Here is a 21,681-nt window from a genome sequence, read left to right as displayed (position 1 = left end):
GCCAGTCCGCGCGGTCCCTGGTGCCGCAGGTCCGTATGGGGCCGTCGGACCTCTCCGATCCAAGCGTTCGCTTACATGCCCCGTTTGTTGCAACCCTCCTTCCCGCGCTGGAGGTGCCCGTTGCGTTGCGGGGTTTGTCATTGCGGTTAGCCGAACATCCGGCTAGTGGACAGTCCTGCGAATCACTGCACCCACCCAGCGTCCCACCCCAAACCTCATCGTGCTTAGTACTTAGATAACCCAGATCTCCTCCGTCCCTCCCTCCCTTCCTTTGCAATGGCCTTGTCGTGACCATGTTCCCTGCACCGAACCAAAGTGCAGGCATCGTGGCGGCGTACGACCACCTGTTACTTACCACCACCACCAACACCACGACCACCGTCGAAATACGCCCTCGCTATGAATTCCACCGAGCCAGCACACGGCCCGCAGCAGCCAGCGACAGTACCGTCGCCCACGTCCACGACGGGCTCATCTGGCGGCTCGAATCCGCGACGCCCACGCGCAACGTCCGAAACCCACGGCCAGTCGCACACTACGGATGGAATCGATAGCCAGAGCAGCGAGCCGCGGCCGAAACGGAGGAAGGTGGCCACGGCGTGCGACGAATGCCGCCAGCGGAAATCAAGGTGCGACGGCGCGAAACCGTGCGGCCCGTGTACACGCAAAGGAAGGAGCCCCGAGAAGTGTGTGTATCAGAACGATCCGAATAGACCGGCTGTGTCGCAAAGGTATGTGGGCAATGAGGTTGATTTCGTCTGCGATCCGACGGCGGGACGCGGAACTCGAATGTTGACTGGTGCGAATTTACGTAGTTACATCGAGGAACTGGAAGCGCGGATACGGTCTTTGGAAGGCAATGCTGGCCATGCGCAGCCGAACGTGTCGGTCATGGAGGCGTATAATGGGGACATGGTACGTTCATTGTCCGGGACGAAGTGCAGGTTTTGAGCAATCGTAACGTTTTCCCCCAGGCGACGACCGACACTGAGAATCACTCACTCAGCTACCACCGCTACGACACAATGCCGCATCCAATACCACCGCAACTAAACCAACAACAACCGCCCCGGAACTACACCCTTGGGGCAGACATGGGTCTGAACAGAATGGACACTGGCCCCCTCCCTAGCGCTTCGATTCCCCAGCCTGGAAGTCATCTCTTGTATAGTGGCACACCAGAAGGTGCAGAATTCGCACCTGCTCACTCGAAGGAACTGGACGTTACAGTTGAAGAACCTCGGGAACGACGGTTTTCCGTTACGGCTGGTCTCCCACCTAAAGCTCGAGCTGATGCGATGGGGGCGACATCGTCAAGCGGGGGAGATGGAGTAGATGGAGACGAGAACGAGAGTTTTTTCGGGAGCTCATCAGCGGTCTCTTTCATGAAGCAAATCAAACAGACGGTTGACAAGAAGAAAACATGTTCCAAGTCACCAGAGGAGCTTAGCTTTTGCACTCCGGCGCCAGGTTTTGAATCGGCCTGGGAAAGAAAACCTAGGAACGACGATGGATTCCTGGAGGACTTGGAAGACTTTATCCTCCCGCCACGACGCATCGCCGACCACCTGCTTGAGTGCTACTGGACATGGGTCGATTCGCTATACCCATATCTTCATCGTCCTACATTTATGCAGACCTACAACCAGCTGTGGACAAACTCAGCCTTCCCGGGTTCGAACGATGACGCGCTATTTGGTTCGTACGAAAGCAAGCCTCCGGGAAGGTTGTTCCGATGTATCCTAAATTGTGTCTTCGCATTCGGCTGTCAGTTCTCGTCAAATATCGCACCGGCGCGGCGTGATTCATCCGCGGACGTGTTCTTCAAAAGATCTAGGCTTTTGCTGCATGTCGACATCCTAGGGTGCGGGTCTATTCAGCTCGTGCAGGCGTTGCTCCTCATGGGTCAGTTTTTGCAGTCGACAAAGTATCCGAACCGATGTTGGAATGTTGCCGGGCTAGCGATCCGCGTGGCACAAGGGCTAGGATTGCATCTGGACTCAACCAGCGCGAAGAGGAAGAACAACGTGGAGAGGGAGATCTGGAGAAGAGCATGGCATGGATGTATTCTTCTCGACCGGTGAGTAGGGCGAGTCATGTATCCAGACAACCTCATTCCAACCTTCTAATTCTCCGATAGTATAGTTAGCATGACTTTTGGTCGGCCAAGCATGGTTTCGCTCCGTTCTCAAGTCACATTGCCTATGGCGATTGACGATGAATACTTGACCAACGATAATGCGTACTGTGAACAACCGGAGGGCGTGTATGCTCGGACAACCTTCTTCATCCATACCCTCAAATTGTACGAAATACTCGGTGAAATACTGTCAATATTTTATGATACATCTGGTAGTCGGAACGAGAAACCGCGGCCCGACGATTACTACCAGTCACTCCTCCGGTTGGACCGGATGCTCCTTGATTTCCAGCTGGAGCTACCAGCAGCTCTCCGCCTGCATTTTGTGGATCCAGAGGCCGAACCGATTATTCGGGATTCCTGCCAAACTAGGCAAGCAAATGTTTTACACGCCAGGTGATTATACCTCCCGGCCACAGACCCATTGTGCTGTAAAACTCACTTTGATGCAGATACCTGAACATCCGAATTTTGCTGTTCCGACCTATCCTCATCAATCTGGTCCAGGACTCACAAGCCTATCACGACCAGAAATCCAAGCGGCTGCACCCGACATCGTTGCTCGAGGCTTCACTAGCAATGAAGTGCTCCGTTTCTTGTGTAGAAGCAGCACAGGAAGCAATCAGCCTAATTGACGACAATCTACTAAGCGGAGCAGTGCCGGCCTGGTGGTACTATATCTTCTGTTCGTATTCTAACCAGATCTTTGCTACCTGACCATGGCACTGACACGTCCACCGCAGATCTGTATACAGCAGCAACCGTACTTCTCGCCGCAAAACTCTGCCCTGCTCTGGAGACCGAACTTGATTACGATTCCCTCGAGGTGTCATGGAAGAAGTGCATTGCGATCCTTCGAAGCCTGGAAGACGGGTATGAATCAGCGAAGCGGTGCTTGGCTACACTGGAAGTGTTTCACGACCAGATTATCTCCGCTTCCGACGAAGGTAAGCTACATGCAACCGTGCTGCATCCCATCCATCCAGCTAACTCGTGTTCTGTCTCAGGTCAGCAAGACGCCGGAGAACAAGCCGATGGAGAAGCCGAAATCCCTTGCGAAGGAGGTGGTGACACGCCCGATGATCCGCTGTTGCTGTTCAATAGCAACCGGGGGGCGGTGTGGGGCGCCGATGTCAACTTTGATTGGTTCATGGAGCATCCACTCTGGAATACTCCAGATCAAATTCCCTAACCTTGTTTTAATTCTCGCATTTGATTTTCCCTTCCGCGACAGCAATGGTGCAGGGGAAATATTGGGTTTTATTTTTGGCGAACACCCTTGGGTTCTCTTTTTGCTTGATCGTTTTTTCTTTGGGTTATCAGAAGATACCTCTTTGTGTACATAGACTCCCCTCCTTGTAGTCCCTCCTAGTCCATCTCGATTGCTCCTCCTAATGGGTCATCGGCATCGTATCAAACTGCTTCGTCCCTTCCAGCGCCTGACAAAACTGCGGCCGATCTCGCGCGTACAGCTCCACCTTGGGCTGAAAACTCGCGATCGCTCTATGTGACGCATCAGCACATCCCTCACAACCCTTCGCGGTTTACTCACCCAGCATCCAAAATCCCCGTCTTAACTACCGTCATCTTCCCCTCATGGTGTCCAGGGCGGGTATAGAAAGTGCAGCCACAGGTCCCACAGAACGCCTTCTCCTTGGGCTTTCCAGAGAACGTGTCCAAAATGCTGTACGTCCGCAACTGCCCCTGCGGATCGGAAACGGAGATGTCGGTCGTAGCGAACATCGCGTTCGTCTGGTACGGCCCGCCCGCGTTCTTCGCGCAGTGGGTGCAGTAGCATGACATGCTCTTGAGCGGCACTGCGGCCGCAGGGATCGTGAGCGTGATCGCGCCGCAGAGGCAGGTGCCCGTTGTCGGCGCGGCGGTGGCGGCGGTGGTGGTAGCGTCGGACATCTTTCCTCACAGTCGCAGGTTGGGTGGAGAGCTGTGGGGCGGGATCTGTGCAGCGCGGCGAGGTCTTGTAGATATACCCCACACTGCTGCTGCACCATACGATCCTCACACCACCTCACCCCATCCCCCACCTCCATCCACATATCCCCATCCCCATCTCCCCATCCCCATCTCCGGCCCTATCTCACTGCACCGTTGATCGTGCGTGGCCTGCGGAAGAGTTCCGCCATCTCCCGCCCGGCGTCCGCTAACTAGAGCGATGTGCCCCGCACTACGCTAGCTACATCAACAGCGGCTGATATCTAGGCATTTCCACGGGGGCGGCGGGGCGGCGGGAGGGTGCCGGGGTACCGGTAGTCAAGGCAGGCGGATACCCTCCGCTGCGTCCCGGTGTCACTCGGGAGTCGTATGATACACCCGGGTGATCGCGCCGGCTCCGGTCGGTACCTGGGTAAACGTCGGTACCTAGGTAAAATTCGGTACCTATGTAGGTTACCCGTATCGGTACCATAAGGTATATAGTCAGGCAGTGCTGGCGGCGGCGATTGCTTGCGAGAACGTCGGGGTTTGGGCGCTGGTGCGTATGTACCCCACGCCTTGGGGGCCGGACGGACGGACGGACGGACGGGCGGGCGTGGTTTGGCCTAACTAGGAGATTCCGACGAATGTCTGTCACGGGCGCGGACACATGTCGGCCACATATAACTGGGTATTGAGCTCTCACCAGTATATAAATACGATATGGTTTGCACGCCGGGGTCAAGCTCGCACGGACGGCCCGAACTGTACATATATCTAGTACATATGTGCATGTTTCCCAGATTTCCAGACTCCAGACTCTCCTCCCATTAATATTAATCCCCCATCCAAGCCCGATACTTTTTTCTTTCTTTCCGCCATACATGATACATATCCAGAAAAAATAGCCTCCAAAAAAAAACTCCAGTAATATGGTGCAGCGTCTTCTTACTCCCCCCTCTCCTCCCTCTCCCTCTGCAGCTTCTGCAGTATCGGACTTCTTAGCCGGATGGTTTTGCCCCACTTGTAGAAGGCCCACGGAATGGGGATCAATCCCACAGCGATGAAGGCCACGGTGGTGGCAGCCCTGTTTTTCGCCATCAGCATTACTTCCTATGGGTGGAGTGTAGCCCGGGGGGAGGGGGAGTGCAATACCAATTCGGGCCCATTTTTCGATACATGATGGGCGCAAACAGCGGCATGATACCGCCCAGGATGCTTCTAACGACTGCATTTCCGGCGACTGCGCTGGCGGCGTATACATCGTAGCTCGTGACGAGATAGTTATTTGAGTGCAGGAAGACGTAAGTATTCCCGAGGCCGTAAGGTACGCCGCTGAGGATAGGCCAGACAGGGTGAATGCTGACGGGAACGCAAGTCCACGCGAACCAGAACATGGCGAGGGGGATGATGACTGCGGCGATGGCCACGACGAGGATCCGCGCCTCCGGTGGGCGCTTCCCCGTGTCCGGGTCGATGCTGTGCATGTTGTAGATCTTGCGGCTGAGCGGCTCGGAAACCACCGCGAGGATCGTGCCCAGACCCATTCCCGTGAAGGCTAGGCCCGAGATGCCGGGACCCCACCCGCGGATCTCCGAGAAGACTATGGGGTACTACACAAGGCGTTAGTCGTCCGCGATCGGGAAGGTACATATGGGTGGGGGGTACGAACAGCGGTGAAACACATGTACAGAACGGCGTAGATGGCGCCGACGTAGAGCGCCCAGAAGATGCACATCGGCTCGGTGACGAGCATGGTCACCGGCCGCTTCAGGTTCAGCTTGATTAGATGTGCGGGATCGCCCTCGCCGTCCTTAAAGCAGAATCTCGACATGTATCGCTCATCTCCGGTCTCCTTGCGGAGTTTTGCTGCGCGGCGTCGGAGCAGCTCCGGTGCATACGTCTCCGGGTGGGTGAACCCCATCAGGCCAAACAAACCGGCAGCGATTAGGACAAGCCAGTTGTTCCAGCGCCAGCCAAGGTTTTGGTAGACGAAGCCGCCGATAATCGGGCCGAGAACCGGGCCGTTCATGGGTGCTGTTCACAATCGTTTAGTAATGAGTAATCTGGAGAAGGATCTTGTCTGTCGTACCTAAACTTTTTGACCAGAGGTTGATTAGCGACATATTCATTCCCCGGCACACTCCACCACGAGTAGGCACAATGGAGGATGGAGTAGGATGAGTACATACCAAAACACGCTGAAGGCGAGGGGCCGGTATTCCTCCGGAAAGATATCACCCAGACTCCCCGGAGCATTTGCAATTGTGACCGAACCAGCAACCGCGCCGAAAAACCGGACGATTAAAATGGTGTGGAAATTTGTAGCCACACAGCTGGGAATCACAAAGAGGAAGTAGAGGAACAGTGAGACGAGATATATGATCCGGCGGCCGTACAGCTCGGAAAGCGGTGCCAGAAGCATCGGCCCGCTCGCAAGGCCGAGAAGATATGTCGTCATGCCAAGAATCATAGTTGTGTCGGACGTGATCCCAAATTCCGCCCTCATTCCTGGCGCGCCGGATACGTAGGATGTCGAGTAGAAGATGCTGCATCGCCACGGGACATCAGCGGTGAAAAGTACCATGTCTTCGGTGCCCACTTACACAATCAATGTCTGCAGCGAAACCACCACCAGAATGTATCCTCTCTTCGCCAGTGTCCAGTTCATTGGATTTTCTGGATCCCCTTCGCTCCACTTGACTTCGAACGATGTACCAATCACTGCCGCAAGATCCTTTGTCGTCCTAGTCGTCGACACAGTCCTCGATGCGCCCAGTCCCAGGTGTGCCGAAGCCTCCAGTTTTTCCGGATCGTCGAGCTCAGTACTGGTGACTCTAACGATGGCCTCGTCGTAGCCTGAAGCATCGTCGCGGCGGTGATGACCAGGCGCAATATCCCGATGTGCGGCGCTCTCCCTAGCAGACTCGGCATCCTTTTCGCTCACGGCGTACGACGAGCCCAAGTCCGACTCCGATTTCTCCATGGTATTCCCCGTCGTAACGATTCACGTCCGTCGATGGCAAATTCTCCGGGCGAAACGACAGAAACAAACGTATAGTGGCGAGGAGCTTAAACTTCAAGTTGCGTGCTGCAGCCAACCAACCCAAAACCCAACAACCTCGGAGGAGAAGCCTGCTTATTATACCTTTGCGGCGCGGGCGGGGGCCACTGGGCAGGAGCCGGTAAGTTCTGACTGACTTGAGGAAAAACACTAATGCCCGGGCCGCGCGCGCGCGCCCCGGTAGTTAGTTTCTCGCAAGCTATGATCACTGGCATGGGCCAGCTGCAAGGACCACCACCACCACCGCGATACGAGTACATGATGCCAGTGCCTTGGCCTGGGGTTCGACGGACATGAAGATCCCAAGACAGGGAATTCTGCTCTCTCGGACGGATGATATTTGCTTGTTCTGCAGGAAGGAAGCTGGAACGAGCAGCTCTTTCCCTCCTTCTCGAAATTTGCAGGACCGACCATGGACTGGCGATACCTATTCGACGGTGATTCGCCGTTGTCGATTTAGCAATCCTCAACATAGATACACACCTACCCCACCTGCCATCTGCATGGCCGTGCAAAAACCCCCCTGCGAACTCGCTAAAATCCGGCTATCCGGCAGAGGCTTTAAGTTGCGCCGCGGATTGGAAATGGCATGTACAATACATACATCCATGTGAGTCTTCGATCGACCTCAAGCCTCACGAACGTCCAATCCCGCATGCTTAAAGTGAAGTCGTTGACTCGGGACTATCGGGATTAGAGTCTAACTACCGGTTTGCCTCACCTAGATTAGAATATAGAATCCTTGGGTTCTTTTTTCTGGAATAGCAGCGGTATGTATCCCAAGATCGAGGTGTTCGGAATTAACGGAATTTACCAGTAGAAACCGCATATACAAAACAAGAGTGATATAGTACTTGGGTGCCGGTCAGAGATTCAGAGAGTCAGAGACATCGACATCGACTTCGAGCTCCCCGAAAGAAACCCTCCGACGCGGCCTCGCCGGACGGTGCCACACTGGCACATCGTCGCAAACAGCAGACCCAAATACTTCGATGCCCTCTCGTATCTACTGGCGCGGCACAACCACCCACCGCGTTAGCCAAACCATCTGGCGCCATCTCACCTAAGCGTGTTCGAACGGTGATCAGCCGGTTATAACCGAAGCTACATACGAACGAGTGCCAAAAAAAGTTAACTTAACTACAGAGCACGCCTCGGGCCGGCCCTTTTTTCCCCAGGGCTCACGTGCGATCGCGTCGGCGTTGTTCCTGGTGGGTGCCAGGTGGATACACGCGTGAGGCGTATCTATCGCACGGGTGATTACGGCCGGTGCGCGCGGTAGTGTAAGCTTATCTATCGAGCCGATGCAAACCGAGCCCAGTTAGTTACCATTCACTGGAGTTCAAAGATCTAGAATTGATCCAAAGAGACGGCTGCGGCGATTGAAACGTGCCGTTGAGGGAGTTACACGCATTGTGGTCGAGCTACGTTCGAATAGTGCTCGTCGAATATTCGGGCACAGCCGGTCACTCGGATCATTTTTCGTGACAGTGAGGAGAGCGGGTGGCGCCTGGTCCCCGGCGGCCAACAATGGCATCAGATTTGACTACGGCAAAACAGAGGCGGTCATCTTTACCAGATGGCGGGAACCCGCCCAAATGGCCATCTAGGCGGGAGAGCTGGAGATTCCCTGCAACAAGGAAGGAGACAGTGCTTTTGGACGAAGCTGAAGCACTTGACTGCACGGTAACCATGGAAGAGGAACTCTCAGCCAGAGCGCACACAGTGGGCCCACAAGTTACAACCATCAGGGTTCTCAATGCACACAGACCGATCTCAGACCAACTCCAAAGCAGCTGGCTACGCCGTTGTCCGGTGCTACTGCACTCAATGGAAGGGAAACAAGGTCCACATGGGACCCCAACAGGAGGCTTATGATGCGGAATGCACAGCCATCGCCCGAGTACTGGAAGCAGCCGTTGGTAGGCGGCACAACCTCAGTAGAGTCACCATCTAAGTACACGATTAGGAGGATGACCCACGATGCCCTTGGCCCCGGCCAGAAGTACACCATCCAGACACGGAAACACATTGCTAAACTCCGCCAAAGGGAGCCCGAGGGCCGAGATCACCATTGAGATATGATGGTGCCCGGCACATAAAGGCGTCCCTGGAAAGGAGAAGGCGGACAAATGGGCGGCACCACCACCTCGCCAGCTTGGAGACTGATTTAAAAGAACAAACGCAGAACTCATGGAATTTTTTACACTGAACGCCGAATTCGGACCCCGCACATGAAGAATATCATTAAGCCCTCCTTCACATCCTCATTTAACCTCCCTTAATGGCACAGCCCTTGCCATTGCCTCCGTGACGCTTCCTCGTTCCGCTGTCTGTATAGAGCCTGATGTATTAGATGCATGTCCCTCGTCGAGTTCGGCGGTAGCCGGTGACCTGCCTGGTAAAAGGAATTTGCTTCACTTAACGCCGCAAACTCCAAACCCGAACCCCGCCCGCGAATGTTTTCTCCCCCCTCCCCTAGGGGGAGGCAGTCACCAGCTCGTTATGCCTTCCTTGCCGCCTCTCCGACGTTTTTTTGCCGTTGTCTGTATAGAGCCCAATGTATTAGATGCATGTCCCGCGTCGTGTTCGGTGAAGTGGCAACTTACGTATGCTGGGCCTTGCCAGCAGGACACATGGGGCACGCCAGGGCGGGGGAAATAATTCCGCCCGCAGGGGGTGCGATGCCCGTCCTGTTACCGGGAAAAGTCATCGCGTCGTGCCGCGGCTCTAGATAGTCTCGTACGTTCTGAATGTTCGAAGTTAGGTACATTCTTTCATAATCCAAAAAGTTGAAACAAAGAGACAGTAGAGTACATACCCGCATTGCCGGTGTGGCGGTCGTTTCTCCCGCTTTCTGTCTCAGCCAACCACTAATACTCGGATGGTTGATGTGACGTAGAAACGTCACACTTCTCCAGCTGAGGTCTGCCAGGATTCCCATCAAACGATCGGCATGCCATAGAAGATCCTATACCTCTATGTGTGCCGTATCACGTTGATCCGGGGTTCTCTCCCCAGTAGTCTACGCTGGTATCACCTCCAGAATCTCTTCTAGTTTTGTCAGTATCTTGCCGATGCATTGGTGAAATCTGACGGTCGAATCCCCATCCAGAAGCCAGCATGATAGATGGGGCTCGACAGGGCGGGGGAAATAATTCGTTCCGCAGGGGGGGTACGATTCCCAGCCAGTTGCTGGGAACATCATCGCGTCGCGCCGCGGCGGCGTATAACTGCCCTCGTGGGGCTGGCCAGTGGCCGCTGGGTTCGTTGAAGGTGGATATGTACCTACTGCGAGGTTTATCGGACGTTGATGTGGGCGTTGATGTTGATGTCTGTTTTGAGGAGAGAGATGGGGGAGAGAGTGGGGAGGGGATAAAGGAGCTATTTAATAAGAAAGAGGGGGAAGAAAGCGGGGACGGCTTAGTGCGGCCGGTACTGAGACCGCACCCCCGCACCCCCGCACCCCCGCACCCCCGCACCCCCGCACCCCCGCATACCGCATCCCGCATCCCCGCACACGCTGAAGAAGGGTAGGTAACAGTGTCAAACTGTGGCCGGCCGTCGACGTTTGCACGAATAAGGTGAGAGAGAGAACATCAATCGATTGTCGCATGCGGCCTTTGCGCCGCTGCCTACCAAAACAAAACACCACCACGCTCGTTTCCCGCCTACTCCGCTACGAACCTGCCATGACTACGCTCAGTATCCGCACTAACTACACACACAGTGCCCTGCCGGCAGTCCTGTTCGGCCTCCTCTACTGCCGTCAAGGTTTTCTTCCCCACCTCCGTCGTCCTTAGATATTCTAACACCCTCAGTCTTGTATATAAAGAGAGCTTTCGCCGCTGATGATAGGTTTTTTCAGTATCAATTCAATTATCTCTGTCGTTCATCTATATATTTCAACAAACAGTACGGTAGGTACATATTCAAGAGCACTGTGGCAGGGCAGGACAGTTAGGCGGGTTCTATCTACAGGGTAGTGAATCGCAGACGATAAGCGGATGGATCAACCAGCGGGCTCGTGCTTGGTTGCGTGGGTGCGTCTCCGTTGCTAGGACAGGCCAGGCCAGAGGGCAGGGAAAGCTACATCGGGCCGCTTGATGAAAGTCGGGTTGGACAGGTCACAGTGGCGTGGAACCGGAGTGTGCACATATATTGCCATGATTTATTTAGGTTGCAAGCAATTACTATGTAACTCAACAAAAAAAAATCCAAGTCCATCACCATCGGCCAATTGCCATCCACCATTAAATATCAGATGCCCAGGCAAACTCAATGTTCTTTTCCGACGAAGTCAGTCTCCCAAGCCGACCAGTTCGCAGCCGTCAATTTATCCCAGCCTTTCGGGTCGATCGATGAGTACATCCTAGAATGATATTCGATGTGCGCTGCCAGAGTAAAGTCAGTAATCATGTGTAATGAAACGGGCCATCTCACTCCCCACACGTACCCGTATATCCGCGACAAGCACTTTGAAAGGTTGATCGTTGCAAAGATCGACGAATTCATCGCTGCAGTTGCGAAGACATGCGAGAGTGGCCTCGCAATGCGCTTTCCGACGAAGTCGGTCTCCCAAGCCGACCAGTTAATAGCCGTCAATTTACCCCAGCCTGTCGAGTCGACCGATGGGTACATCCCATCAGTGACATCCCACGCGATACTCTGGATTACAGTCTGGCACCTCGTGATGGCAGAACTAAACCCGAGTCTACCTCTTTCCAATGTTCCGCATGCGCGGAACGGCCTTGCCAGCCAGGTACGACTTGAAGATGGCTATGAATTCCGCTCTGAGTCCAAGCTTCAGAGACTCCATATCCCTCTCAGGGAAAACGTTCTGCAAGAGCACATCCAGGCTTGCTTGCTTCTTTGGTTCGAAGTGAGGCGGCACTTCGATGACCGTGAACTTCACTTCGCCGGAGTTGGATCTGAGTAGCCCAGTGATAGACTCTCCCAACTCTGCGATTCGTCCGATCCAGTTTCTCACCTGATGATTGGTTAGCCACAGAAGCCGCAGAAGTGATACCAAGTGGCAACTTACCTCCCCGAAGGTATGGAGGAAACTCCCCCCCCCCTCTTCCTGCTGGTCCCGCAATTGCAGATGTCCACGCAAACTGGGCAGATCCACTCACTGCGTGACCGCGAGCCCCTGATTGTTGGTTAGCTATATAAGCCGCAGCAGTGATACCAAGTGGCAACTTACATCAGTCGGCTGGAGCTTGCCAGCATGACAGATGGGGCTCGACAGTGCGGGGGAAATAATTCCGCCCGCAGGGGGGGGGGGGTGCGATGCCTGGCCTGTTGCCGGGAACATCATCGCGTCGTGCCGCGGCTGAGCCAGCGTATAACTGCCCCCCTTTTTTGTTTAATTAGTAATTGCTTTAGTATAACTGCCCTCGTGGAGCTAGCCAGTGGCCGCTGGGTTCGTTGAAGGTGGATAACTACTGAGGGGCTTGTCGGACGTTGATGTAGATGTTGAGGCAGTCGGTGGTGGCCGCGGAGGGACGTACGGAGCCCGACGTGTCCCAGTATTGGCTGCCGACTGCCCACCAGCTTTCGCTGAGTTTTTGCCTTGACATTGATATCTGTGTTGAGGAGATAGATGGGGGAGAGATGGAAGAGAGAGAGCGGGGAGGGGGGATAAAGGAGCTATTTATAAGAAAGTGGGGGAAGAAAGCGGGTGCGGCCTAGTGCAGCCGGTACTGAGACCGCATCCCCGCATCTCCCTATCCCCGCACACGCCAAGGAACTAGGTACCAGTACACGCCAGAGTGGAAGGCAGGGAAACTCTGGTAACGGAAGGGGACGAAACACATGTCTCCTCTGCGTGACACCAGTCGATATGCGGATGGATCAACCGGCGGGCACGCACTTACTGAGTTACGTCGAGGCGATGGATGGGGGGTCGTCTACATTGCAGGTGCAGGTACTCGCACAGTCAATCAGGTAACAGACAACAGTCGGTGCATCGTGCATACCGTATCGTATGATTGTAGAGACGGAAGATATTCCAGTGCAACCACCGTAAAGGCTCTGCTACAAGCAATTGCTTGTTTGCTGTTGTACTCATCTTGGATTTCAAGCTTACATAACTGTAGCTCTCCAGCTTCGCATAGCTGCATCCCATGCCCAGTTGGTGTATTCTAAGCCGTAACACAACCTCCGTCACGACTAATCGTTCGGAAAAAAAACTACCACCAAATTCACACATCCCGCCGCCCGTCTCTCACCAACTCCGTACGAACAAGTGCTCACGCAGCACTCTCCGCTCAACCTCCTCATGCAACCCTCTGCCACGACTAATCGGTCGAAAAAACTACTAATCGGTCGAAAAACTACCACCAAAATCACATGCTCCATCACACGACTAATCGGTCGAAAACTACCATCAAGAACACACACCCCACCGCCTGTCTCTCGCCAACTCTGTACGAACAAGTACCCACTCAGCACCTTCTGCTCAACCTCCCCTGTCCTTCCTGTTTTCGTCCGGTGCATACATTCAATTTAACCACCACCACCACCATCACCACTACCACCACCACCACTACCACCACCACCACCGCCGCCAACACCAACACAACACGACCATCCTCACCATTTCAAGCCACCCTAGAGAATACGGATACGATGACAACTAGACCTCCAGATGGTGGAGGCACCATCGATAACGACACATCTGATGGCGGCCCTCCCAGAACGCCAACATCTCGTGTTCGCCATGACGGTACGACCTCGCCCTTCGGCGATTCTCCGTCTCCCTCGCAGATACTAGCCTCGATGCGACTCACCCTCCCCGTCGGCTCACCCTTAGCAAGACATTCCCCGTCTCGCAATTCGCACAGAACGCCCGACCGCTTCATACCCTCTACCACAAGCCGTCACAGCTTCCGGATGGGTGCCCCTGCCGAGAACCTTTCCCCAGAGGCGCGGCTTCTCCGCCGCCACATTCCCGACACCACCGGTAACCAACAGCGTAGTATGTCACCGGATACGTCGGCCATCGAGCGTGCCCGTGTTGAGGCTGCGAGAGGTAGTCCGTTGAACAGGAGGCTCTCCACTGGCACTATCGGTGTCTTCGGGATCGGATTGGGACACAGCAGTCCGGTGGACCCTACGGCGCCGCCGCAGAGACAGAGGGGACGTGAGATCAATGGTGGAATCCTGGACAATAGAAGAAATCCAGAGAAGGAAAAGGAGGAGCTTGCGTTGAGGATCTCCGCTGCTCTTGGAGTTGACCGAAACCGTAAGGTCCTGAGATTCAATGGCGTGTACGAGCATGATGCCACGGGCATAATTCATCGGGGCGGTCTGCCTGGAAACCCCGGCTTCGGCAGCTCAAACATCAGACTGTGGGACTCGGTGATCGGACTAGGTAAGTAATTCTGCTGAAAATTGTACCGGATGTGTTGGATTGCTAATCCTGCTGCAGACGATGACGGATTCCCGAAGCCTCCCTCTGCAAGCAAGAAGCATCGCCGTATCGTCCCGACTACTCCGTTCCGTGTTCTGGATGCTCCCGGTCTTAGGGACGACTACTACTGTAGTCTGATAGCTTACAGCGCGGCCTCCCATTCTCTCGCAGTGGGCCTTCACAGCGACGTGTACAGTTGGGAGGAAGACACTGGAGCTCGACCATTGGCGCATTGGTCGAATGCACACGTAACATCGTTGGCGTTCTCATGCGAGCAGGCAAACAACGACATTCTTGCGATCGGCCGCATCAATGGCTCGCTCACCCTGTGGTCTCCCAGCGAACTGCGTCCAAGGCTTAACCAGCTGCACACGTCTAGCATTGCGTGCCTGGCTTGGAAGCCGAGGGTTTCTCCCCGCCAGCGCAAAGATAACCTGCCGGTCGTTTTGGGACCCGGCGTGGGTTTTACCGAAGACCTGCTCGTTGGAGACGAAGTCGGAAATGTGTTCCTCTACAAGGTGGAATGGGGCAGATGGGACCACGATATGCACCTTCATCCGCCTAATGCGACCATGATCTTGATGCGCCGTATCATCGTGCACAGCCAACAGATCTGCGGACTCGCGTGGAACGTGGACGGAAGCCAGTTCGTCACCGGTGGAAATGACAACGTCGCCTTTCTATTCACGACCACGGAGATGGAAGGCACCAGGAACCAGCATGGATATCTTGAGCCCAATGCCCAGATGACGATCTATGGCGGTGACAAACATCGCTGGCAGCATAGCGCCGCTGTCAAAGCCATCGCATTCTGTCCCTGGCAAAAGTCCCTCCTCGCAACTGGTACGTATCCAGCCCCCCACATCCACATCACTCGCTCACTAACAACTTCCAGGCGGCGGCAGTAACGATCGTTGCATCCACTTCTTCCACACGGGCTCAGGCGCCACCCTCAGCACGATCAACGTAGCCGCGCAAGTCACCTCCCTCCTCTGGTCGACCAACCACCGTGAGATCGCCGCGACGCTGGGCTACGCCAACCCGGACCACGCGGTGCGCATCGTCGTGTACTCCTGGCCGCAATGCCAACAAGTCGTGCAGGTCCCATGGCAGGAGGACATGCGCGCCTTATACGCGGTCGCATACCCAGGAGGTCCCCACGTGTCGGAAGGAAGTAGAGCGCGAGCCGACGACGAGAGCGACTCTGACGACGACTCCGACGAGGCCGACCGCCTGCTTCGCCAGCTGGGGGGTGCCAGGAAACCAAAGAGGAAGCAGAGCCGCCATCCTGAGGGCTGCATCGTCGTTGCCGCGAGCGATGAGACTGTGCGCTTCCATGAGATTTGGGGCGCTGACAGAAGGGTCGTCATGCAGAAACAGGGCGTCCTCGGGGGCAGCGCTATCCTGGAGGGCCTTGAGGGCATTGAGGGCGATGGTGAGGAGACGATTCGTTAGCCACACCCACCCACCCACCCACACACACATCCGTCTACCTACCTACCTACCTACCGGATCGATAGTGCAGTGTGTGCAGTGTGTGCTTTTTTTTTCTTACTCATTTGTTTGCGGCGTTTGAGGGGGGTAATGGCACGGAGTGTTTTGCGATTGATTGTTTGTAGTCGGCTCATTGGGTTGACGAGTCACGAAACACGGCCCGGAGTGTTTTGTTTTGTTTTGCGATGCGATGTGATTGTTTGTTTGTAGTCGGCCCATTGGGTTGAGTGACGGAGGACGACGGAGCGACGGAAAAAAACTGTTTTAGAGCATAAGGAACGGCATAAGGAATGGCATAGGGAATAGCAATGGCAATGGCACGGGTTGTTTTCAGATATTCTTCAGGCGGGTGGATGGATGGAGTGAGTGATACTGTGTGTTTCGTGCGCTCACCAGCGACCATCGATGCCGCGGGCATACTCACCATGTAGATACAGACCAACTCTAATGTACCGTATCGATCTGGAACTCCAGTTCCATCGCGTCTCTTGGACCAATCGCCTAGGCCAATCGCCTGTGTCTTATCTGGGTCTGTATCTAAATAGGCCAGACAGATGAAATGATCCTCACTCACCTCACTCACTCGCACCATCAAGCCATCAAGCCACAAAGTTATTCATAAAGAGCAAGGCGAAAAACTCCGTGTTCGATTCGATTCCCTTTCCTTTCCTTTCCCCATCCCCCCCCCCCCCCCCCCCCCATCCCAATCCCCCCCCGCTCCCCGCGCCCCACCGTCGTGTCCAATCCACAACCAATCCACAACCACAACCATAGCTCGTACACGGTACATCACCCACATCACCCACACCTTTCCTACCCAAAAACCTCCAAACTAAAAAGGAGAAGAAAAAAACTAGATATACGATCGTGTGTAGGTATACGAAAAAGAACAGTAGAAGAAAAGAAGTAAGAACTAAGAAGTAAGTAGAGTGAATAGAAATTAAACTGAAAAGCCTCACAACAAACGAACAACAAAACACCCGCACACAACAGAACAGAACCAAGCAGAATAGAACCAAACAGAACAAAAACAGAAACAGAATAAGATTTGGATATCATCGAAGAAGAAGAATAAATAAAACAAAAATCAAGAAGCATCCTACATCCAGACCCCCATACCCCCAGTGTGCGCGCTATGGATATCATATTTCATCGAGAAACTAAACTCAACTCGCCTTTGCCAAAAAAAAAGATGAAAAGGGGAAGAAGAAAAGAAGAAGAAAAGAAGAAGAAAAAAACTGTGAAAGCACAATGACCGACGCATGCTTAAGTAGGCTTGATACTTATGATATGATGATGATGATGCCAAAAGAAAAAGAACAAGAAAAAGGAAAAAAGGGCAGAAACTCCACCGTCCGGCAGAAAGAAACAACAGCAACCAAAAAAAAAAAAACTAATCAAAATCAAAATCACAAAACTCCGTGTACCCGCCCCCCCGTATTCCGACCCCCCAACAAAACAATACAAAAAGCAGCGTGGTATCCCTTTTGTGATGTATAAAGAAAATAAAGAAAATAAAGAAAACCCCATAACCACATCCTCCACCTCCATCCTCAGGTTCACTGTGCCCCCGTGCCGCTGTTGTCCAGATTCGGTTGGCCGGCAAACTCGTTGTTGTCGGGCGCCGCAGCGCCGCCGGGCCCAGTAAACTCGTCCCGGTTGTTTTGTCGATTCTGCAGACTCGCCGTGATCCCGTCCATGTTCTCCGGGTTGATGAGGTGGAAGAGATCCATCGGGTTGCTCTCTGCCTTCGTGACGGCGGCATAGCTCTGCCTACGGCTATGGCCTGATGTATCCGACGATGAGTCCTGCAACGTTCCGTCCCTCACCGCCGCGGGATCAAAGTACATGGCGTTGATGTTTCCCTTTTCGTCCCGTTCCCTGTGTGCGCCGGTTTGGTCTTCGTCGTCCTCGTTGTCGCTGTTGTCCGATCCATCGTCCTCCTGGTTGTTGGCTATGTCGAAAGAGCCTGTCGGCGGTGCCGCCGAGCCCGATTGGTCGATCTGCATCGGCATTATATCCACCACGCCGCCAATCATCGTATTGGCGGGTATGTCGAAGTCGTAGGGAGCACTGACGGACTCGGGGTGAGAGTCGGTGTACGGGTATAGATCCGGGAAGCCGCCTTCGTTTCGTGCGTATTCCGATAGATGGTACTGCGAAGTATCGGCTGCGAAGGCTACGCCATAGTAGGTAAACGGAATGTTGCCCGTCGCGAGGAAATCGGTAAACTGCGCAAAGTCCATTTGTGGGTTCATGCCACCAGAGGTGAATGTGGGCTCGGCGGTGTAGTTGTCCGGATCGACGGGATACGCAGAACCGGGCTGTAGACCCGAATCAACACTGGATTCCGGGGTGGGCACCATGTGCCCGGGTGGCTGAGATACACTCTTTTCGAGGTTCTTGCACTTCTTCTTGAGCTTCTGGTACATCCCTTCGATCGGCTTCCAATAACGCCGAAGCTCCTTGAGCCAATCCAGCCCCACCCAGACTCTCCGCCTCTGTTCGGTTGCTCCTCCGGGCTCACCACGAACCTCCAACGCTCGAATGACGGTGATGTTGCAGGCATCGGATATCGCCTGGCCGAGGAAAGGTGCATTGACGGTGACGGGAGGCTCGTTGTTAGCCCTGGCCACATCTCTCTGTTGCCGAACGTGAAACATGATTTGTAGCACGGCATCAGCATGGACGAAGGCTTTTCGAATGCTCTCCACCACGACGGCGCCCGAGATGTTATGTTTGATGAAGTCGTGGGGCACTCCAACGGTTCGAACATAGCGATGGACGTAAGCCATAGCGCTATGCCACATGACGTGCATCGTTACGAATGCCCCGGTGGTGCCTACCCTGATTTGGCCAGCCAGATTCTCGTTCGAGTACTCAAGTCCTGGTGGTAATGTCTTCCTCCAGTTCTCCAGCTTTTCGATAAAGTGATTGAATTCGTTTGGCGCCTTGCTCTTTGTCTCGTCCTGTGAGTATGTCTGAAACCCAGAAAGGTGAATCTGCTTGAGGATATTTCCCCATATTCCAACCACCCGGACAAGGTAGGCCATCGCACCCATGTACTTGGTACCGACGTCTCGATTGTAGGGATTCGCTCCGAGAAGATGCTCTGTAAGGACATATTTGCCCTGGTCAAACGATGGCTGGTTGCAAGGAAGCTGTATGTGGCAATCGTGATCTTGCGTAAGGAAAGGCCGAGCAACTCCGTAGCTGTTGAATCTCTAAAAGAGGAATAGTCTTGTTAGCGGTCTGGCCGACCTTTTTTTTTTTTTTTTTTTTTTTTGGAGGGGAGGAGAAGTGAAACACTAACATCCATCAGGTAGTAGGACCAGTAGGTACGCCTCGTACACTCCCGAACGATCGCATCCTTTCCCTTCTCATTTTTCCTGTTTTCAAGATTCATGTTTAGCGCTGCCCCCATCCGTACAGCCATTCCAGCAAACATCCATGCTTTAGTGCCGTTGTTGCTGCCGAAATCGTGTAATCCCATATGCACCATGCTCTGGACCAGTTCCAACGAATAATTATCGTAGTTCTGCAGAATCAGCTCCCGCGCTTTCTCTTCCCACTCCCGCTCGCAGTCTTTAAGTTTCGAAAATCGAGCCGCAACCGCGCACATGGAGAATAGCAGCACCGGCGAATGCGTGCTCATGTTCGCCATGAATGTGCTTTTGTGTAAGAAAGCGTACGTCTGAGAGTAGATGTTGGCAAAGTAAGCCTCCATGAGGTGCTGAAGTATGTCCGGTCCAGGCAGGCAGTGGTTTCTGGAATCTTCTCCCATCGGGCGAGGAACTGCCGACATCGGCGTCACAGGTGTCGAGCTACTCATTGCGCGTTGACGGGAATCCGGATAGCCGTGATCAGCGTAGCCGCCTCCGCTCGTTATGGTCAAGCTCGGGACGGGCGTGACGACCGGCGATTGCGATGCGTAGGAAAGCGGAGAGGCATCCGACATTGAGCTGCTCCGATGATGATGTCCGTGCATTTCCTGTGGCCGCGAAGAAACATAGTTTTCCCGCAGTGCCCTCACATATTTCACCCGGGAATCTCCATTTTCGTGTCCAACAGCGGCAGCATCCATAGGGTTCATTGGGAATAGCGGCGGCCTTTCATCATCGAGGAGTGGGGCACTATGTATTTCCTGCCGCCGGGACGACGGTGAAGCATTCGCGAGGGCCGTATTGACATGATCCCCAACCATCGAGTTAGCCCTCGAGATAGGTCCCCGGTTGAGCTTCTTGATCCCGTTGGGACTGTCCTCCGATTTCCGCTTCTTCGAGCCACTTTTCCCAGGTGCCTGCATCATCATGTCCATCGAATCGGATGTGATGGATACCGACCGCTCGCCACCATTCTCGGATTTTATGTAGTCCTGGGAACTGCTGCCTCGCTTCTTCTTCTTGTCATCGTCCCTGTAGACATCAGCACGGGATACCCGCTCCACATCAGCTCGAACTTACTTTTCATACCGTTGGCATATTATCCTCATCTTCATGCAATGCTGACATATTGTTTCGTCGTGATCGCTCTCGCTGGACCGATAATTAGCCCCTACACGCACTCGGTGCCGCATTTGCGCAATCGTATATCCACTTACACGCAACGTATCTTCTTCGCCCGGCAATTCCTGCAAGCCTGCGGTAACCGCTGCCGCGCTTTCCCTCCGGCGGTAAACCCCCATTCCGGATTTACTTGGATCCCGTCCTTCACCCGGGGAAGTAATAGTCCTTTGGTCTGCTTTCCCGTCCCGATCTGCCATCCTGCCGGAACTTCCACGCCTGCCGGAACAGGCTCATTCTCGTAGTACTCAATACCGTTGTGATCCTGGAAGATGGGCAGACCCTTTTTCTTTGGCAGTTCCAACCCGTTCCCCTTGGAGTCCTTCATGGAACCGGAGTAGGAAGGACTTCGGTCGCTCCCATCCATCCGAGCAGCCATCCTCGGACTCATGCTTACGCTCGGCGTGCAAGAATTTCTTTCCCGCTTGATCCGTCTCTCATCGTCGGCTGAGTCGTATTCACTACCATGGCTCCTCAAGGCTGCCGGTGTCGAACCCAGCCGTTCAGCCACCCGTCCGTCATCATCGGCGCCGCCTTGCTGTTGTGACACATAGCCATCGGTGTTCCGGTGAGCGTTGTTGTACGACATGGAACCCCGGTGGCTGCCGTTCGTGCTTACTGGGGGACCGAGAGGAGAAACCATGCTGCCTCTTCCTTGATGCCGTGATAATAGAGAGTGCGACGAAGATGACGACTGATTCGACTCGGCATAACTCGCTATTTTAGGGCGATGTTGTTCGGCAGGTGATACCAATCCCGCAGAGTTGCCTAATGGGGGACGATTAGGCTGCCTGAACGGTTGTGGCGTGGGGAGGCTGCTGCCGTTAATTGTCTGACCCGACGAACCTGGTGTCCTTGGAGAAGCAGGATATGGGTTCGGGGGAGAAGGTGCCGCACTGGGTTCCAGCGCATTGTGGTGAGGCCGACCGTAAGTCTGGTGAAGGTTGTAATTGTGGGGGTGCGAGTAGCTGCCATCCTGTGTCTGAGATCTCACGAACGATGTGGCCGATTTGCTACTCCACGGATCGGGTTGGGGGTAGTGTGATGGTGGTATAGGTTGGACGACTTCCTGAGG

General features: G+C 54.3%; 7 protein-coding genes across 7 annotated transcripts; 2 read left to right on the top strand and 5 right to left on the bottom strand.

Annotated features, from left to right (window-relative positions):
- Window positions 1–399: 399 nt before the first annotated feature.
- BZA05DRAFT_465239 (fungal-specific transcription factor domain-containing protein) lies at window positions 400–3,509 on the top strand (the record flags this gene model as incomplete). The annotated part of the gene is made up of 7 exons (XM_051487752.1): window positions 400–731; window positions 816–915; window positions 975–2,080; window positions 2,141–2,536; window positions 2,593–2,825; window positions 2,884–3,087; window positions 3,148–3,509. The coding sequence occupies 7 exons, from the start codon at window positions 400–402 to the stop codon at window positions 3,330–3,332; spliced, it is 2,556 nt and encodes an 851-aa protein (XP_051342298.1). The 3' UTR covers window positions 3,333–3,509.
- BZA05DRAFT_226226 (Mss4-like protein) lies at window positions 3,509–4,171 on the bottom strand. The gene is made up of 2 exons (XM_051479766.1): window positions 3,693–4,171; window positions 3,509–3,643 (listed from the first exon to the last, which is right to left on the bottom strand). Exons 1-2 carry the CDS (start codon window positions 4,049–4,051, stop codon window positions 3,532–3,534), a joined length of 471 nt encoding a protein of 156 aa, XP_051342297.1. The 5' UTR covers window positions 4,052–4,171; the 3' UTR covers window positions 3,509–3,531.
- A 789-nt stretch (window positions 4,172–4,960) lies between these two features.
- Window positions 4,961–7,169, bottom strand: BZA05DRAFT_226046 (major facilitator superfamily domain-containing protein). The gene is made up of 6 exons (XM_051479764.1): window positions 6,676–7,169; window positions 6,262–6,618; window positions 6,162–6,166; window positions 5,742–6,106; window positions 5,225–5,682; window positions 4,961–5,156 (listed from the first exon to the last, which is right to left on the bottom strand). Exons 1-6 carry the CDS (start codon window positions 7,053–7,055, stop codon window positions 5,018–5,020), a joined length of 1,704 nt encoding a protein of 567 aa, XP_051342296.1. The 5' UTR covers window positions 7,056–7,169; the 3' UTR covers window positions 4,961–5,017.
- Window positions 7,170–12,408: 5,239 nt separating this feature from the next.
- Window positions 12,409–12,872, bottom strand: BZA05DRAFT_434494 (uncharacterized protein). The gene is made up of 2 exons (XM_051486325.1): window positions 12,582–12,872; window positions 12,409–12,492 (listed from the first exon to the last, which is right to left on the bottom strand). Exons 1-2 carry the CDS (start codon window positions 12,713–12,715, stop codon window positions 12,450–12,452), a joined length of 177 nt encoding a protein of 58 aa, XP_051342295.1. The 5' UTR covers window positions 12,716–12,872; the 3' UTR covers window positions 12,409–12,449.
- Window positions 12,873–13,680: 808 nt separating this feature from the next.
- Window positions 13,681–16,005, top strand: BZA05DRAFT_369811 (WD40-repeat-containing domain protein; the record flags this gene model as incomplete). Its single annotated transcript, XM_051481634.1, has 4 exons — window positions 13,681–14,511; window positions 14,569–15,393; window positions 15,446–15,711; window positions 15,775–16,005. The coding sequence occupies exons 1-4, from the start codon at window positions 13,767–13,769 to the stop codon at window positions 16,003–16,005; spliced, it is 2,067 nt and encodes a 688-aa protein (XP_051342294.1). The 5' UTR covers window positions 13,681–13,766.
- Window positions 16,006–16,752: 747 nt separating this feature from the next.
- Window positions 16,753–17,396, bottom strand: BZA05DRAFT_225942 (uncharacterized protein). Its single transcript, XM_051479763.1, has one exon. It carries the CDS (start codon window positions 17,188–17,190, stop codon window positions 16,858–16,860), a length of 333 nt encoding a protein of 110 aa, XP_051342293.1. The 5' UTR covers window positions 17,191–17,396; the 3' UTR covers window positions 16,753–16,857.
- A 207-nt stretch (window positions 17,397–17,603) lies between these two features.
- On the bottom strand, window positions 17,604–19,699 carry BZA05DRAFT_333358 (fungal-specific transcription factor domain-containing protein; the record flags this gene model as incomplete). The annotated part of the gene is made up of 2 exons (XM_051480682.1): window positions 17,604–19,268; window positions 19,358–19,699. 2 exons carry the CDS (start codon window positions 19,697–19,699, stop codon window positions 17,604–17,606), a joined length of 2,007 nt encoding a protein of 668 aa, XP_051342292.1.
- Window positions 19,700–21,681: the final 1,982 nt, after the last annotated feature.

The sequence above is a fragment of the Tricharina praecox genome, assembly GCF_024521635.1.
Source record: "Tricharina praecox strain CBS 144465 chromosome Unknown BZA05scaffold_5, whole genome shotgun sequence".
NCBI lineage: Eukaryota > Fungi > Ascomycota > Pezizomycetes > Pezizales > Pyronemataceae > Tricharina > Tricharina praecox.
This window is presented reverse-complemented; position numbering and strand designations above follow the sequence as displayed.

Coding starts and splice junctions, on each gene's coding strand:
- BZA05DRAFT_226226 (XM_051479766.1), bottom strand. CDS start 4,051: ATGTCCGACGCTACCACCACCGCCGCCACCGCCGCGCCGACAACGGGC. Junction 3,644..3,692: donor ACGGGGATTTTGGATGCTGG/GTGAGTAAACCG, acceptor TGCGTCACATAG/AGCGATCGCGAGTTTTCAGC.
- BZA05DRAFT_226046 (XM_051479764.1), bottom strand. CDS start 7,055: ATGGAGAAATCGGAGTCGGACTTGGGCTCGTCGTACGCCGTGAGCGAA. Junction 6,619..6,675: donor TCGCTGCAGACATTGATTGT/GTAAGTGGGCAC, acceptor GTGGCGATGCAG/CATCTTCTACTCGACATCCT. Junction 5,157..5,224: donor CGAAAAATGGGCCCGAATTG/GTATTGCACTCC, acceptor GGCGAAAAACAG/GGCTGCCACCACCGTGGCCT.
- BZA05DRAFT_434494 (XM_051486325.1), bottom strand. CDS start 12,715: ATGTCAAGGCAAAAACTCAGCGAAAGCTGGTGGGCAGTCGGCAGCCAA. Junction 12,493..12,581: donor AACGTCCGACAAGCCCCTCA/GTAGTTATCCAC, acceptor TAAACAAAAAAG/GGGGGCAGTTATACGCTGGC.
- BZA05DRAFT_225942 (XM_051479763.1), bottom strand. CDS start 17,190: ATGATATCCATAGCGCGCACACTGGGGGTATGGGGGTCTGGATGTAGG.